This window comes from Drosophila nasuta, chromosome 2R (assembly GCF_023558535.2).
Source record: "Drosophila nasuta strain 15112-1781.00 chromosome 2R, ASM2355853v1, whole genome shotgun sequence".
In the NCBI taxonomy this organism is placed as follows: domain Eukaryota; kingdom Metazoa; phylum Arthropoda; class Insecta; order Diptera; family Drosophilidae; genus Drosophila; species Drosophila nasuta.
In genome coordinates this window covers 24589901-24607849 of record NC_083456.1, presented here as the reverse complement: position 1 = coordinate 24607849, position 17949 = coordinate 24589901, and the positions used below count along the sequence as shown (strand labels likewise).

General features: G+C 37.8%; 2 protein-coding genes across 10 annotated transcripts in view; one reads left to right on the top strand and one right to left on the bottom strand.

Annotated features, from left to right (window-relative positions):
- The window catches only part of LOC132786993 (tropomodulin), a 51848-nt gene extending 50965 nt beyond the window's left edge, over positions 1 to 883 (bottom strand). For 3 of the 7 annotated variants that reach the window (XM_060793811.1, XM_060793812.1, XM_060793810.1), the window contains exon 1: positions 48 to 883. In XM_060793811.1, coding sequence (XP_060649794.1) covers positions 48 to 290 — 243 coding nt within the window. In that variant the 5' untranslated portion in view covers positions 291 to 883. The remainder of the gene's footprint in view (positions 1 to 47) is intronic. The other 4 variants (XM_060793818.1, XM_060793819.1, XM_060793815.1 and 1 more) reach the window with 3 other exon arrangements.
- A 5005-nt stretch (positions 884 to 5888) lies between these two features.
- Positions 5889 to 17780, top strand: LOC132785818 (J domain-containing protein). 3 transcript variants are annotated; one of them, XM_060792096.1, is made up of 5 exons: positions 5889 to 5991; positions 6685 to 6814; positions 11588 to 11689; positions 15041 to 15196; positions 16179 to 17780. In XM_060792096.1, the coding sequence occupies exons 2-5, from the start codon at positions 6728 to 6730 to the stop codon at positions 16410 to 16412; spliced, it is 579 nt and encodes a 192-aa protein (XP_060648079.1). In that variant the 5' UTR covers positions 5889 to 5991; positions 6685 to 6727; the 3' UTR covers positions 16413 to 17780. The 3 variants fall into 3 exon arrangements, with proteins under 3 accessions (XP_060648079.1, XP_060648081.1, XP_060648080.1); XM_060792098.1 differs by having other exon boundaries at positions 5891 to 5991; positions 15041 to 15157; XM_060792097.1 differs by lacking the exon at positions 5889 to 5991 and adding an exon at positions 6153 to 6228.
- The last annotated feature ends 169 nt before the right edge of the window (positions 17781 to 17949 follow it).

The following is a 17949-nucleotide window of genomic DNA, read 5'->3' as shown; positions in this document are numbered from 1 at the left end:
GAGATATTTCGTAGTTAAATATTCAACAAATACAGCATTGCACTCACCTCAGTTATTTTCATGGTACGCTTGACGGTCTTGCGGGTTACTTCGGTGGTCTCCTCGACAACATCGCCATCCTCATCGATGGTCTCGGTGACCATTTTCTCGCTCTCGCCGGGTATCACTTCCTCGGTTCTCTCGGTCACAACGCTGGTTTTGCTCTCCGCATCCGGTTCGGTGACAGCAGCTTTGGTCTGCTCCTCCTGCTGCTCCTCGGAGGCACCGAAAACATCCTCAATGTCCGACATGTTTGTTAATTTGGGCGATTTCTCACTTTTTGTGTTGTTAAGTATATTATGTATTTTGTTTAGGTGTTGATTTTTTGTTGTTGCTTCTTGTTTGATTCTTGATTCTTGATTCTTTTGTGTGTTTTTGCTTTGGGGTCACTTTCACTTGGTTCGGTGCTCGCTCACTAAATTTTGTTGAACTATATAGCGACTATAGCGGCCCACCGACACGCACACTAAGAGTAGAGTAGAGCAGCAACGCACACACACACACTCACACAATAGAGAATTTCTCAATTTGTTTCGACTGAAAAAACCAAACCAGAAATGAATATTTTTCTATTTTTCTTTTATAATTCTGCTTAAATATTTCTTTTGCTATGTGCTTTCTTGGTTTTTGGCTTTTGTTGCTTGGCCCGCTGTGGGTTATTATATAAACAACAGAATAATTTTCCTCAAAATATTTCACTGTTAACGTTCACACTAGACGCGATCACGTTTACTTAAATCCCGATCACGTAATCGTAGTACACGAGTATTTTAACGTTATATTTTGTATTTGGGAACTTTTCTGCTCCTTGCTTGATGATCACTGTCGCTGGCTGTGCTTGAGACACTGTGAGAGTGAATGCTCAGCTAGCGACAACGAAAGACGCGACAACAACGAACAACGAACAACGAAACAAGGAAGAACCGACAACAACAACAACAATGATGCAAACAGAGAGGTGCTGACAAAAAAAAACAACAACGGAACGACAACAACGACGACAAAGATAACGAAAAGTGACAACGACAACGACAACGAAAACGGAACGAACGAACGACGCGACAAAATGTAAAATGCAAAATGCACAAATGAAACAAAATGAACAAAATATTAAATGCAATTAAAAACGCATAATTTGAGCACATTCAGTTTTGTTTCACTTGCTTAGCAATAAATTCAAATTTCTTTTTTGAAAAATATAAGAATAATAAAATAATGTAGAAGCGGACAAGAGCAGAGCGCCCAGCGACAACGCACGAGGCAAATTACACGATTCTAAAGCTTCTGTCCCGATCGATGGCACTGCTCGCCGTCTGGCCAGGCCACCGGAACCGTTGCCGTCGTCGCCGTCGCCGTCGCCACCGCCTTCGTCGTCATCGTTTTGCCGGAGAGCGACCAAAATACCTAATACACACGACTAGTTGGACATCCACATGTCTATGTATATGCGCCCCTGTGTGTCGGTGTGTGTGTGCCTGTGGTTTATTTCCCGGCGAGCGAAAAAGACCAACTGCTTGGGATCAACAGCAAGTTGAGTGCCAGGTACACATGAGTGCAAGCGAGACAGCCCTAGTGCATGTCCGCTCTTCTTGTTGCTGCTGCTGCTGTTGCTGCTAGTTCGCTCTGAAATTTGATTTTAATGTTGATTTTTGTTGTTCAATTCAATATTTTAAGGCGAGCAGCTGCTGCTGCCGCTGCCGCACGGCTGTTTTGCTAAATGTTTGGCTGCAGCAAGTGCCTCAAATCAAATCATAAATGAAATTAAAAAAGACAATCTGATGAACTGACTGCAATTAGTGTCTCTGGCTGGCGCTGATGCTGCTGCTGCTGTTGCTGCTGCTGTGACGCATGTCAAATCTGTAACTAGTCCCCCACACCACGTGCGTGTGTTGTTAGCGCTATTTTAGTATACGTTCCGCGCCTCGCGTCCCGCGATTGTCGTAATTAAACAATACAAACAAGAACAAGCAAAACGACAGCGAACAAACACCGCGCAACAAATACGCTTGCACTGCACACACACACTTTACAATTACTACTAAACGCCATGGACAATTAATTTTAACATTTTCCCTAAAAAAAAAGGGAAAATTTTGGGAAATTCCTTGGCTGCAGAGCTGCATTTGAAGCTCGACTTGATTTTTGTCTAGGGAAATTTCCCTAAACAATTAAATGCCCACATTACAGTTACAATACTCAACTGCACAGGGTATTCTTAGAAAGCAGATATATTAAAATCTGGCCGCCTGGGGTAGTGCGACTGCAATTGCAACTGCGACGTCTACTGGGCCATTGGTTGCCCCCTCTCCCCTTGTCATCCGCTGTCATCAAGTGCTTGCGCTGCCTCTGGCCGTTTGGCCTGACGGCATTTGCTTTTGCCCGGCGTTCGACAGCTGAGCTGAGTTACATTTGGCATCTGACTACGAGCACACACACACGCACATGCATATGTAAGCATACAGGGTGTTCACAACTATCGCATTGGCTAGTAAATGGTTTCATTCATACTGAGCATGATACTTGTGAGATGGCGATGCATCGCATCGATAGGCGGTGACAGTGCAAAACTTCCTGTATAAAATCGACTGCAAAAAGATATATGAAAGACAAGTGCTGCTGCTCCGTTGTGCAAACAAAGCGTTGAATAAACGCAACACAAGAAAATTTTCTAAAATTAATGCTCGACAAATGTCTTTTTGGCTGCCCAACGCAATCACAGCACAGCACAGCACGACACAAATATCTGCATATAAATATACATACTAGATACAGATACAGCTAGAGATACATCTATAGATACGGCCACAGATACATAATACACTTGTAGATACGTATGCAAGACATGCTATAATAATGATTATACTGCTTGGCTTCAATAACTCGAGCTGTTGGTAATTGGGCCCGTATTGTGCGGAAATCTATTATGGCCTCGCCAGTCAAATTACAGAGCATGAAGCAAAGGATAACAACCAACTCAGGCACACACACACGCACACTGACGAAATATCAATGCTCAAATATGATTAATAAGTAATTTCTTTGTCAACAGCTTCCTGCAGCCTCTTGTGGTGTGTGTGGTATGACGCCCCAGACGAACGTCGAAAATTCGAGGGAAAATCTTTAATAAAATACATGCATAAATAAATTATAGGGCAGACAGCGAACGGGGGATGAGAGCACAATGGGTAATAAAACAAAGCGAAGACAGTCGCGAAAAGAAATCAACAATAAACAAGCAAAGGAGCAGTCATTTTACAACACGAAGACATCCGAATACCCTCAAGTATACTTAAGTTATAGTCCATTAACAAGTATGTAAATTTTGGGCTGATTTAATAAAGTATTTTGCGCCTCCAGCTTTATGAACTCCAAAACTTTTCTCAAATGCTCTACAAATTTGGGGAGACTCGCTAGTTGGCAGTGTATTAACAAAGAGGAACACATAAAGAATAACTCGCTCATATGTGAAGAGACAAGCGAAACGCCCCCTCCGCCATCCTCCCACTTCCCCTCTCCGTTAGCCTTGGCGTTCTCTGTTTATCTCACAGTTACACAGTTGTAAATTGCACAAAGTAATTGAAGTACTTTTTATTATAAACCAACAAGCTGTTGTGCCTTTCAATGTCTCTTTCTCTGTCCCGCGTCTAGGGAGTGTCGTTGACTTGTGTTGACCTAGGATCAGCTACAGACCAAATACAAGATGAGGAGCAGGACGCGGGCGGTTCGGGGAAGCGGGGAAGGAAGGCAGCCTTAATGCGTTTTGCTAGCTAGCACTTGACTCATGTGTTGCCCTCGACAATGGCAATTTTCTCGCAAAATGAAAAGTTTGTTTTTTCTTCTTGTGTTTTTTCTGTGTTTGCGGCAAAATGGAAACCAGTTGCCAATTGACGCTGAGATGTAAAACAGAAAACGATTCATTCTTTTCGACTTATGGAAAATTTATTGCATTGACATCGCTCACTTGGACAATGGCTAAATGGACAATGGGTGGGGAGGTTCAAGAAACTCGGAAAATTTACTCGAAAGCCAGGTAAAATGCAAAACAATTAACGTAAGCAGATTATGGCAAAGAATTCTACAAAGAAAGTTGATGCATTCAAATCGAGTAAATGAATACTAAATGATTCTTTTACCATTCACATTTCTACATTTCTAATATGCAGATTGTTGAGCTCCTAAAAGTATGCAGCACAAATTGTTGATAAGTTGTGTTGGAATTCAGATCAACTTTGCAGCATGTTCAAGTGCTTACTGCTCTATGTTTAGACGAGCATGAAAAGTCTCTTAATAATGCGGAAGCATCTGCTTGAAAAGTTGCAATAAATTCCGAATTCTCCAATGCTGCTGCTGCTTAAATTTCCGACATTCCACACAGTGAACTCGATTCTTTCACAAATAACACTGAGATACACAGACCGTTGGCCATTGGAATTGTTTGAGTTGCGATTTAGCTGTCGACTCAACTCAACTCAACTCAACTCGAGTCGGTTCGGCTTGTAGATGTGCAGGAGTTGTAGGGGAAAAACAAATGCACACAAATGGACACACGACAAGCAATATGTCCTTGCAATCGCTTGCAATCCTTTGCTTCTGTTCTTGCTCTCTCTTTATCTCTCTCTCCCCATCTTTATCTCCATTTCCATCTAAAGCTGTAGCTCTGTTTCTGGCTGGTTATCTGTGTATCTTTAGTTGCCTGCGGGTTGCTCCTGCTTCTGCTAAACCGGCACAGAACACAAATGGAAATAAATAGTTGCTTAGCTCTTTTGTCTAATTAAAACGTTTCGTTTCGGTTCGGTTCGGTTTGTACTGTTTCTTTTCCTATTTTCCTAGACTTTCTGTGTGTGTGTGTTCAATTTGTAGACGTCATATACACCCACAGAGTGCGTATGTCGTCTATGGACTTTATGTTGGCTGTCAAACTGTTTCATCTTCATTTCGTTTGCGCCTACTACGAACGTATGTATTAGTACCTACCAGCCAACCATATGCTATGGCCCCTTTTGCCATTATGATGATTTATGGGCGGAAATTATTTTTGGGACTGACCATTACACAAGGAGTGCGGAGTAAGGAGCAACGGGTCCAGCCTATCCGTTTGCCGCCTTAGTCAATGAAAAGTTTGAGGTCTGCCTTTATTTTTTCTTGCCGCCCAAAAGCATGCAACAGTTTTTTACAATTTCGATTTCGGTTTGCTGTAAAGTTTGCCGGGCATTTTCCACACTTGGCTGCGTCTTTTAATTTGAAAAGCGATTTTCTGTCATTCGATTGGAACGTGCTGCCCACATTGTGCCACATTTGACCACAGATTGACGAATCTTATTTGAAACGGGCATAGACGCAAAATGTGCCATTTCCTTGATAGGAAAGATTGTGGAACATTTATTGCAATTACTTTCCGTATGAGAGACGAAGCAACAAGTGAGCGCAATTTATAGCAAAAGCTAACATTGAAAGCTTTGTGAAGCTTTTATGGCGCGCAAGCTTTTTGTGTAGCTGGAAACACGCAAAACTTGCAAAGCTTAGTGAATGCAACAACTAACAGGTGTTCGTATGGGGAAAAACATGTTGATTGATATAATAAAATTCTTGTACTTCACCAGCAGCGTTGAGTCAGCTGCATAACTAAGGTTTAACCCAACATCAACGCTTAACCAGTTATGTGACTCAGCAGCCAAGCTGAAACACGGTTTCAAAACTCTGAAAGTGAGCGCGCTTATCAGACAACTGGAAATGTGCTTGAAAGTTCACTGGTGAAACTGGAGCGCAAGTTGTGCGGTCTCTCTCTCTCTCTCGGTAGACTGCAAGCTCTTCCAGTGCGTAAGTCAAAGCCAAGCGCCAAGCCAAATCAAAAACACACACACAAAGTTGCCCCAGTGAGCCGTGTCGACACCCGAAGGCATTGGCAGTTTCAATTTCGACGTGTTGCCAGTCACATCGTGAGCGCTTCCAAATGTAATACTAAATAACAAAATAAAATTTCAATTCAGACAACATTAACCAAAAAATCACACTTAATACAAATCCGAGAGTGCAAGAGAGAGTGAGAGTGGGCGAGAGAGTGTGAGAGCGCGAGAGTGTGAGAGCTTTATGTGTAGTCACACAATCATACAATCACACAATCACAACTTTAGCCTCCGTCTTCTTGGCCTCAAGTGGCATTCGGTGCTCTGCTGTTAAATTGTTTTGAATGTGAGAGCGCGAAGCAACAAACAATATTGTGTTTGTTTTGTTTACTGTTTACTGTTTTGTCCGACCGTCTACAAGTGCCAAGCATCTCTCGATGCTGAGTGAAAGTGAACTACAACAAAACAAAGCAAATAATAAATAAACAACAACAAGCCATCAAAATAAATTACAAATATAAATAAAGTTAAACGTGCCTTTTTCTTAAGTCTGTTTTTTTCGCATTATAGTTTATTCATTTTTAAACGCTAATTGTGTTTCTAACGCTTTTTTTTGTTTGTTAGTCGCACGAAGGTCAGCAAATTGCTTTCAAAACGGAACAAAACCTTTGTTTGATTATTCATGAATGAATCAGAGCAAAAAGCCAAAACGTGTTTGCAAAACCAAATAAATAGAAATATATAATCAAAATATATAAGGTATAAAGTAATTCTTGATTTGTAATTTCATTTCACAATTCAGTTAACTTCAACAAAAAACCAACAAAAAACGAAAACCCTTCGAAATGAGTGCTGTGGATGCCATTATCAATTATAAACGCAGTCCCAACGAGGACTTTTATGCTCTGCTCCACTGTGATGAAACCTCATCGGTAAGATACTTTTATATAATTACGCTGAGTATGACTGACAATTAGTTAAGATCATAATGAGCTGAGCTACGCAACGCAGCTAAAACATCAGTGTTGCCATTAGCAGGCACTGACGAAAGTTTGGCCAAAAACAAAAAAAGAGAGAAAACGTAATTACAATTTAATTGAATTAAGTTCGAGAACTTTTAGCAAGTCTCAAATTTCACACGCAATGTGATGCGATGAGTTGAGGTGAGTTTTACCCGATGATGGATTCATGAGAATGGCAACCGCAGATAAAAATGGCAAGACTGAGATACACAGAGATTGTCGAGATAGAGATACGAAATGAAATCAAATACAAACTTGACTTGGCATTTTGAGTGTCGGGGCATTTGCTTTGAGAATTAGTTTCAATTACGCCTCACATTCTGATTATGTGTGTGTGTGATTCAGAAAAAACATTTTCTCTAGCTGAGATTGAAAGATGCAACGAAGGAAGGCTGATAAATGCCAATTAAATAGTTGTGAGTGTGTCGAGAGAAAACTGTTTGGCTGTTGCAACTTTTTGGCTTCTGCTTTGAGTCCTTTAATTAACTCGAAACTTTCGTCGTCTAAGCTGATTTTAGCACAACACTTTTGTTCTGTTGTTATTGCTTGTTGTTGCCTAATATGGTTTTGTGACTTAAGCCTGGCAATTATTTTATATTCTGTGGCCGAGTGACAACTTCAGTCTTGTCAGGTAGTAGACATCATTCCTAACACACACATTTAGTCCGATTTTCGTAGCATTAGCTTGGCTTTCCTAGCCTCTCATTGTGCTAGATTAAAACGAAATAAAGTCTCTCGTCTTTGTGTCGAATTTCAGCTTCATCTTCGTCTCTGTCTTTTGGGTTGGCACATGACGTACGCTTCAGGCTTATCACATTTTCTGGTTCGCAAAATTTCAATAACAAAATTAAGAGCACACTCCCCCTAATAGCTGGAAGCTAAAACAGCATCTTCCCTATCTGTCTGTCCCTCATGCTGGGGATAATAATCAAATTCATTGGCATGAAAAATGTTTGACGTTGCCGCAATTTTCTACCTGAAAAACACATATTAATGTTGGCAATTTTTCAAGCTGTCGATTGCATCACATATTGAATTATGCACGAACTCTCGCTCACACATTGATAAGGGTAGAAAAAGCACTTGCTGAAAGATTCTTGGGGTTCCCCCTCTTCTTATGTTTGAGGGTGGCCCAAAGTGCTGCCTTCTTTTCCACTTAATATTAAAGTAAAGCCCCAATCAAACATACAAAGTATATAACATATTTTATTTATATGTTAAAAGGTTACAAGAACATTCATTGATGTATATTTATACTGCCAGCTTACACATTATTTTTGCTAATGATGTGCTTTGATTGGACCCATCGAAGTATCTATTTCTAAGCTCAGTTGTTCGTCGACAATTGCCCTGCTGCATGTTGCGCACAAAATGAAATTGCAACAATTCAAAACGCCTCAGTTTCTCGACTTTATTATGGCAACAGCTCAATGGATCAATTGTGTGTTCCGCAAATGAATTGAATTGCTTGTAAGAAAGAGAAAGAGAGAGAGCGATAGTGAGAATGTGTATTTTCAGTGCTTTGTCGCATCTATTCTCATACAGAGATGGACTTTCCATTGTGTCCAGATAAACGCTGCTCTACAGCTAAATTTGCATATGTCAAATCCACACAGTACGACAGCGATTTAACTACACAATATATCTGTGTATCTATGCAAGGAAATCTGTGTTGTAGTTGGATTGGATTTTGAGGCTGGTCTGCTGGGCAGCTAATTTACATTTGCATTTTCACCCAACGCACACACACACACACAGCTTCTGGCATAATCAAACGGAAATTTGCTAGAGTTAATTTCATGGCGATGCATATTAATTGAGCAACTCAGTTTTAATTGGCAATTAAATTGCCTTGCATTATGCAATTATTACAGTCCAATTGCTGCACAGGCAGCTTTCTCAACTTGTGCGAAATGTGCTAAAGAATTTTGTTGCTGACGATGAGCTGATTAATATATTCTATGGAATATGACACAATTTAATCACGACTAAAATCAAGGGAAGAGAGCAGTTCAAATAAATGATAACAAATTTGATAGATAACAATTTGAATTGTTTATTAGTTTGTTTATTATAAATTATTATTATATTCGTAATGATAATTAAAACTCTTCAATACAACTTAGATTCTTTTTTTTAGATTTTTGTCTACAAATTATTTATAATAATGTTAATGGAAACTTAAATACTTTATTAGGATTATAGTCAAAAGAATTTTTCATGTGAATGTGTTTTAAATTTCAAAGAAGAGTAAAGACTTTTTCTACAAAAAACAAATTAATCAAAATAAGAGCAAGATAGAAAGCTACTGCTCGATAGTAGTGAAGGTTATATTTGGTATATCGATATAGTACTACATTCCGCCACAGTATTGAGGACTTGACCCAATTTTAATGAAAGCAAACCAGTGCGGTATTTATTTTAAAATATACAAAATTAATATAGCAGAATAATACTTGAAATGTACTGAAAGCTATATTTTGTATATTGATATAGTACTAAATACCATTGAGTACAAAATATACCATAATATCAGTCAAAGCAACTAAAACCTAATTACAGTATGCCACTCAAAAGTATTTATTAAATATCTTCTACAATTTTCAACTAATTAGAACTACCTTCTCAAATTTCTAAAATCAGCAATCATATATACTGACGTTATAGGGGTAGGCGGTATAATAATTTTAGTTAACATTTTTAGAGAGCACAAGAACACTAAAAATTTAAATTTTACTTATTGCTAATAATGAAATATTGATAATGTTTAATATTATAACATTTTAAATAGTTGCTATAATTATTTGTATATATTAAATGAAATAATATTATATGTTTCTAATCAGTTGTTATATTTAACAACTTTTGAATCGACCTTCTCTCCGCTCTCTAGGCCAACCAGTTATTTTGTTGCTAATTGGTTGAAAGCTCTTAGAAATTTCGCATGAATTGTCGAAATTCTCGAACTGTCAACGTATCATTTGTTGCCCCATCTCTTTGGCCTTCATTGATATCTGACACACAGACAGACGCATACAAAATTCTATACTTCAATATGCATACAAACGCACATACATAGATATTTCTTTCACTCTCTTTCACTCGTTTGTTGGCATATCGTGTTTCAATGGCCATGGAAATGCCAAGACTGCGAGCACACACACACACACACACACACACACAAAGGTTTTTTTTTGCGCACACAGGAGGAATGCAAACAAACAGAAGCCGCAACCAATGTACATATTGTAGAAATGTGTGAGTGTGTGTCAGAGATTCATTTAGTTAATTATAGTCATTGAATGTGCGTCTGTGTGTGCGTGTGCGGGTGCGTGTGTGTGTGTGCGCTTGCGTGTGATAACGAACTGTAGTGTCCTAGTCTATGTCAATATAATTTGTGGCTGTCGCTGTCGCAACGTTGCGTATGAGTAATATTAATTGCGTCGAAATTAATTATACGACTCGTTTGCTGAAATTCAAGGAGCATTCCCTATGCATATTTAATGCCCTATTGGCCTAGACTGAATTCCTGACAAATATGCCCATAAACAAAGACTTGACTTGAGTTGACTCGATGCCTTTGGCAGATTTATGTCAATACTTCAGTCATGCAGAGGACATTCTACGACCACAAACAATAGACAAGCACTGACTGCCATAATATAATATATGTATAGCTGCAACTGGGCAACAGCAGCTTCGAGTGCATTGTGCGCGAAAATCCATTTTCATTTCAACAAAAACTAAAAAGGAAAGCAAACAAAACAAGAGGCTTTGTGTTGTGGAAGTTGGAGGGGAATTTGAAAGCGTTCCTCGCAGCTATTCCCAGTGCTCGCTTTCAAAGGATATTTAATGCGCTTTTGTATGCGACGTTTGTTGTTGTTCGCGTTGTTGTTTTGATGACAACTGTCAAGTCTGCCCGTCCAGCCGCTTAACTTGGCCAACAGCATTTGACTGGACTGACTGCAGTAAGCTGATGCTGTCAGCAACTTGTTGCCGTTGTCCTCGTTGTTGTTGTTGGTGTTTGCTGTCACTGCACTCACTTTGGCTTAATTAATTTCAATTGTTTTCACAGTTACTTTTACCTTAAAGCTGCCAGCCAGAAGCTGCTTTCAAGGTCGCACAAAAAATATTGCAAACTTTTCGTGTGTCAGAGGCGAAACTTTTTCAATTTTGCGTCTAAGACAACTGCAATTCTATTACATTAAGTGGTTTTCATTTTCACACGAAATTTTCCGTTTGCTTGTGTGTTTCTCTCTCACACTCTCTTTGTGAGATTGTTATGTGTGCTTATCGCGTACGCCCTCTGCCCCGCCCCCAAGAGAGACGCCTCGATTCTAATGCCCTGTCAACTGGAGGCGACTTCGACTTTGGCTTCGGCTTTGGCTTTGTCTGCCTCTGACAGCTTCACCTGTCTTGTGGTTACAGCTTCCATATCCCAGTTGATTTGACTCCGTGTGTATGTGTGTGTGAGTGTGTGTGTTACAAGCATGAAATCAGCATGTCACAACAAGTTGATATTATGTAAGACTGGGTGAACGATGCGTTGCGTTGGGATGAGCCGCTTTTTAAAAATTTATGCCACAAAATACTTAGTTAATTTACGACGCACAAGAAAGAGAATTCTTTATTGCAATTTACTTAATTTACGCCCAATTTCTGCCCATCTTTCTACCCCCGCAGCCCGAGCAAATTCAGGCTGAGTACAAGGCGCTGGCTCTGCAGTATCATCCAGACAAGAACAGCGGCGACAAGGATGCCGAGGCCAAGTTCCAGCAGCTAAAGGTAAGCAACAATGTACAAGCTGTATAAATAATAACAAAAAGGAAAAACGATGAGAAAAAGGCAAACGCTAAGCATTTTGCATATTTAATAAAGTGCCAGGTGCCAGGGTCCTTAAGCTTCAATTGCGAGGTGGAGTGGGGGCGGAAAGGGGCCGCAACTTTATCTCGCCTCGGGGGCAATATGTTTGCGTTGTGTTGCCAACATCAGAAGATGGTGTAGCCTGATGGCAAAGGAAAACATGTTTTCATTTGCGGGGTTGATCTGTTCGAGCTTGCCACATTAATTTGCCAGCAAAAAGCTGACAGTTGCCATAATTAAGAGTCACAACACACATGCACACACCTTTGTTGGTTAAAGTTTCGCATTCATGCTGCACCACAAATTGAGTTTTACGCACAACAAAGGGAACACAACACTCACACACACACATAAATGGAGATCGCTTGAAAGTAAAGTGCGATATAGATACCCTATATTTTGCATTTCAAAAGGATTATTGATTTTCTGTTGCTATTGTTAGGCAACTTTCCGAAAAAGGGAACGACATAAACTTTGTCAAACAGTCGACGTTTGCTGTCGCTCTCTCACTCTGCTCATTAGAGTCCTGTCAGCCACATTGACAATAAAAAACTGCTTATGTGTTTGTACAACACACACAAACTCATGCACAATACATATAAAGCTATGGCACTCGGTATCAGCAACAAGTCGAGCGGAAGTCTCCTTTTGTGAATGATAGTTATGGGACTGAGACCAATGCTCGAAGTTACCATAAAAAAGCGTAAATACAATTTGCAGCTCGTAAAGTTCGCTCCCTTTTTATATGTATTTGTGTGTGTGTGTGTGTGTGCGTGCTTGGTTTGCAAGTGTATTAGTTTGACATATGCAGTGTATGTAGTTAAATTGGCAGCATTTTTTTATGGCTCTCCGGCAGCTACGTGAAGCCGTAAAACAAATGCTGATGGCAGCCATAAACCATTCTCAACTGAACTGTTCAGATTTCAATGCGCGCTCTCCAGCCGAGAGAAATTATTCAAACTTTTTATGCGCTGTACGCGGCTATTTTTAGTTTAGCCACTGAACAAAAGTTTGCTGTAAAAATTTACAAAATATTTTTAACTTTAAAAAGTTACTAAGCAAAATTAAATTAGCTGTCAGATACATCTACTATTTTCATAATTCATAAAGCAATTAAACAGGAGTATTTGTGAAATTTTTAGTTACACAATGTTTGTTATACTGGAGTTAGTTAATGAACTAAAAAAAATATATCAAAGGAGTTGTAAAGGATTCATATTTTTGGTAAAAAGTTGTCTGCAGATATATAAAATTAAATTAGTTGTCAGTTATAGAATCTATTTCCATAATTTATAATACAAAAAAGTGCAAGTATTTTTATTTAAAATAAGGAGATAATTAATGAGCTTACATAGTATCTGAGGAGTAGTAAAGGATTCATATTTTTGGTAATAAGTTGTCTGCAGAAATATAAAACTAAATTAATTGCTAGCTACAGCAACTATTTCCATAATTCATAATGCAGCTAAACAGATGGTTTTATAAAATGTTGAGTTATTTTTTGTTACAAAATATTTGTTAGTTAGCTTGAAAAGTATCTGAGTGCCTGATAATTTAATAAATTTAATATATCTGAATATTCAAAAAAGACATTAAAATGTTGATTATTTATATTCATATTTGTGAAGCTGAAAAATAAAATAAAATTATTTGTCAGTTCCAGAAAATATTTTTATAACTTAATAAAAAACTCATTTTAGGCAGTTTTGTTTAAGAAATATTTTTTGTTTGAAATTTGTTCTATTAGACGTAAATGCACAAAGAGAAAGACTATTTAGGAGCTTGAATAGTATTTGAAAATTTATTTAAATTTAGTTAACGATTAGAAAAGAATATAAATTAGCACCCACTCAATACTTGACTAGACAATATGTGTATTTGTGTATTCATATTTTTAGCAATCAGTAAAATGGTTCTATACAAAATTAAATTACCTGTCATTTCCAAAAACCATTTGCATAATTCACAATATTACAAAGCAGAACAATTACATTGAAATTCTAATTAGTTTTGATTATATAATATTTGCTGTATGCATAATAATGTATTGAATTTGAGAGTATAATGAGAAAACATTTGGAAGAGCATAAACAAAACGCGTGTAAAATGTGAAATGCCAATGTAAAACGTATTTAAAAGTGTGAAAATTACTCAATTTAAATGGAGTAAACAAATAGCAAAGAATATTTCATCGAGAGTTGAAAAGTATATGTAAAAATTCATTAATTTATACATTTTAAAATAGAGCTAACAAATAGCAAAGAATATTTCATTGCAGGAGTTGATTAAATTTTGCAATTTGCCATATCGAATATCCTGTCAATTTAAATTGCGCAACATGATGCAAATGATGCAATTGGAAATACTGAAAGGACTCTTTTTATGAACTTGGCAATATTGCATCAAACAAATGGCTTTTTATGTGCACAAAAAACGAAACCATTTATTAATACATCAACATGCATGAGAAAAATGAACTTGGCTATAAAATCAATCCAACATTAAAGATGACAATTGAGCTGGATTTAACGCATGTTATGTGGTCTAATAATAACGATGAAAACTTGTTGGCTTCATAAAAGTTAAAGCAGCAAGTTCAATGGGCGTGGGATTTTGATGTTAGCCGAAGGGTGAAATTAATTGAAGAGAAATAAAGCAGCAGCAATCAGCCAGCGGAAAATGGGAAAACTCTGAAGCGTTTGCCAGCTGACCCACATAGCCAATGAGTAGTAAAATAATTGATTATCATGTAAGAATCATCAGCAGCAGAAGCAGCAGCAGCACAGACAAAGACGGCAATAAAATCTCAACAGTTGAGTGTGTGGGTATGTGTTTGTGCGTTTGTGTGTGTGCGAGGGCGTGTGAGCTTTGAATATCAAACAAGCATGTGGTAGATATTCCATGTAGTACATAGAAGATACACACGATAGATAGATAGACACGAATCATGGCAAGATACGCTATCAAAGACACTTGAGCGTTTAAACGTGTTTGTCTTTCTCTCTCTCTCTGTGTATGTGTGTGTGTTTTTGTGTATGAATCTCGGCGCTGCTAATAAGTATGCTACGGAAATTGATTATAATGTAAGGCAAGGATGAAGCCAATGAAAGCAAACTCAAGTCAAGGCAAAAGACAACAGACAACAGAGGAGGCAGATGCTTCGGCCTTTTGTGCTATTTATTTGGGACTCGAGCAAATTTGACTTTTATGCTCTTGGAATGTAAATAAACATTTGCGTGTATTTGATTTTGATTCTGTTTTTCCCTGATGTAGGAAGCCAAGGAAACGCTGTGCGATCCGGAAAAGCGCGCTGTCTACGATAAGTGGCGCAACAGCGGCATCTCAATGAGCTACAAGCAATGGCTGGGCATGAAGGAGCACGTCGGCCAGGTGAGAAGATACACAATTGCCGAGAAAGTGGATAAAGAGGTATGCGTATGCGCCAGCAAGACAGCCAGAAAACAAAATTCGAAAAATCTAAATCAGAGAAGTAAACTCCCCCTTTGTAAAATGAAGTCTGTAGTAAGAGGAACTGTGTATTTCGCGTTTGCCGTTTGTGTCGAGTCTTCGTATGCTGTTTTTTTATTTATTTATTTACATACTTATTTATGCAAGAGCAATTCAATTTCATGCTACATTCAACTCACTACGCGGCTAATGAAATGCGTAATCCGATGCCGAGTGCAGTTGCATATTGTTGCATATTTAATGTGATTAGTTACAGCAAAACTTTGCGTGTCCTTTGCTAATTTCCGCCACGAGTCACGAGTGTCCTTTTTAGCAACGCACATCCTGCGTAAATTGCTGTCATTGCATTGGCTTGCCTTGCCTGTTATTAAACTGCTTCTGTGCACTCGACTGAGCTATTTGGCATTTCGGTTTTGGCTTTGGCTTTTGTGGTTGGCCTGCAATTTGCTCACGTGTTGCCAATTTCAATTTATGTGGCCTCTTATGGCCACTGACATTTTATTCAATAATTAATTTTCGTACATGGTGCACAAACGGCTCGCACAGGAAATCCAGACCTCAAAACCTTGTCTAACAAATTTCGAACTTTACCAAAACTTTTGCAACATTCTTTGATTTAAGCTCCTACTTTTTTATAAAGCCTGTTTCTGGTCGCCCGGTAAACCTTCCAACCAACAAAAAACTTGCAACTTTTTTATGGTATTCATTTTTTCGGAATGCGCCTCTTCATCCAAATGTGTATTCTATATATATGTGTATGCATGCTAAATAATTTTACCTTTTGCGGAGTAGTTAATGCATTTGCGATTCCATTTCGAGCACAAAATTTCCGATTCCAAAATTTAACACAACAAATGCATTAGTTGCTACGCAAATCGTTGATGTTGATGATGATGGACCAGCTGTCCGAACTAATTATTAATTATTTTCCCTTCAATCAAAGTCCATGCATTGGGCCACACCCAAGACCAAGGATCGCATGCTGCCCGAAACCGGAGCCGGCGCTGGTCCAACTGGCGCTGGCTGCAGCAGCGGCGGTTTGACAGCCGCCTCGCCCAATCCCGCCCATCGTCGGGCCTCGGAGGGCGGGGCTGCCCTGTACTATGGCAACCGCAAGGCCGAGTGGGGCACCGAGAACACAGATGTGGCCAATAAATTTCGCAATTACGAGATCTAAGCTGTAAAATGTTGGTGGACGTGGGAGGGGAGGGAAATGGCAAAGGGCAGAAGCGGAAGATGAAATTTAAAAGCAACAACATCCAAGAACAACCCAGCAAAAACCAAAACCAACCAAGTCGTAATGGAAATACATATTTATAGCCCCCCCTTTTTATCAATGGGGCAGTCAGAATATCTTGATGTGAGTTTCAAACAAAAACAGAATAAAACATATTCCACTTTTTCTTAAAAATGAATTCAACTACAAAATGTGCGAGTATATCAAAGAGAGCAAACTAAAATTACATACAGCATGAAGCATATTTAATCAAATTTATGAGAATTATATTGAATGAAAATGAAAAAGAGTACGTCAAAGTACAAGTATACAATTACATATAAAACACATATACTAAATATATATATATATATATTGATGTGAACTTTCAGCGTTCTGAATTAAATAAATGTTTATAGGTGTAAAAAAAAAACAAATAATTATATATACATATATGATAAATAAAAGAAAATGGTAATTAAATATACATAGAAAGAAACTGTAATTTCAATAAACATAAGGCCGAAGGTGAAGCGTTTTTAAGTTAAGTTTAACAAATGAACAAGAACAATTTAAAAAGCAAGCGAAATAAATTAGTGAAATTTTAAGTGTGAACAATATACTTACAAGCACTCAAACAAGACATATATATACCATATATAAATGTATATTTATCTACAACTATTTGTATATCGATGTATGTACCATGTGCCCCTTATAAGACAATCCCTTTGGAAGTGTTTACCTGTGCACTAAACTAACAAGCAAATGTTTAGGAAAATCATATAAAACTTGCAGCAAAACACCCACCACAAAAAAACAACAATTTTGCATATGCTAAGCAAAAAAATACATGGAAAACCTACCAAAAACAAAAAGCGAATTTAACTTTATACACAAAAGTTTAACTGCATAGTCAAAAAGTAAAAAAAAAAAACAAAATCAACTTTCACTTGGTGTCCTTTAAAGTGCAAAAACTAAGATTGCAACTAAACTATATGAACTATTTTATTTATGGAAGAAAAAAATATAAATGCAAAGTCACCAAAGACGCATAAAAAAACACTATAAAAAAATATTAAAAACTGTAGAAAAAGGAATATAAAAAAAACGTAATGGTAAATGTTTGGATGCATTGTTGTTTTAATGTCTCAAATGTTATACACACATGAATATCAAAGCGATTAGCATCAAATACTTTATATAAATGTTTGTTTTCAAATCATATTGAATTTACTCAAATACACACATATTATAATTGTATTATTATGATTATTATTAAAAAAAAAAAACAGAAAAACTGAAAACAAAAAAAAACAGAAAAACAAATAGGCAGACAGACAGATCTGTAACTTACAAAAGACAGAAAGATATTTTAGAGAAAAACTTGCAGCTGCAAGCCAAAGGCGAGTCGAGTCAAAAAATATAAATGTTGAATTTAAACTTAGATGGATTATGAATGTAAAACTGGCATAAACCAATAAAGTCAACTATTTAA

Coding starts and splice junctions, on each gene's coding strand:
- LOC132785818 (XM_060792096.1), top strand. CDS start 6,728: ATGAGTGCTGTGGATGCCATTATCAATTATAAACGCAGTCCCAACGAG. Junction 6,815..11,587: donor ACTGTGATGAAACCTCATCG/GTAAGATACTTT, acceptor CTACCCCCGCAG/CCCGAGCAAATTCAGGCTGA. Junction 11,690..15,040: donor CCAAGTTCCAGCAGCTAAAG/GTAAGCAACAAT, acceptor TCCCTGATGTAG/GAAGCCAAGGAAACGCTGTG.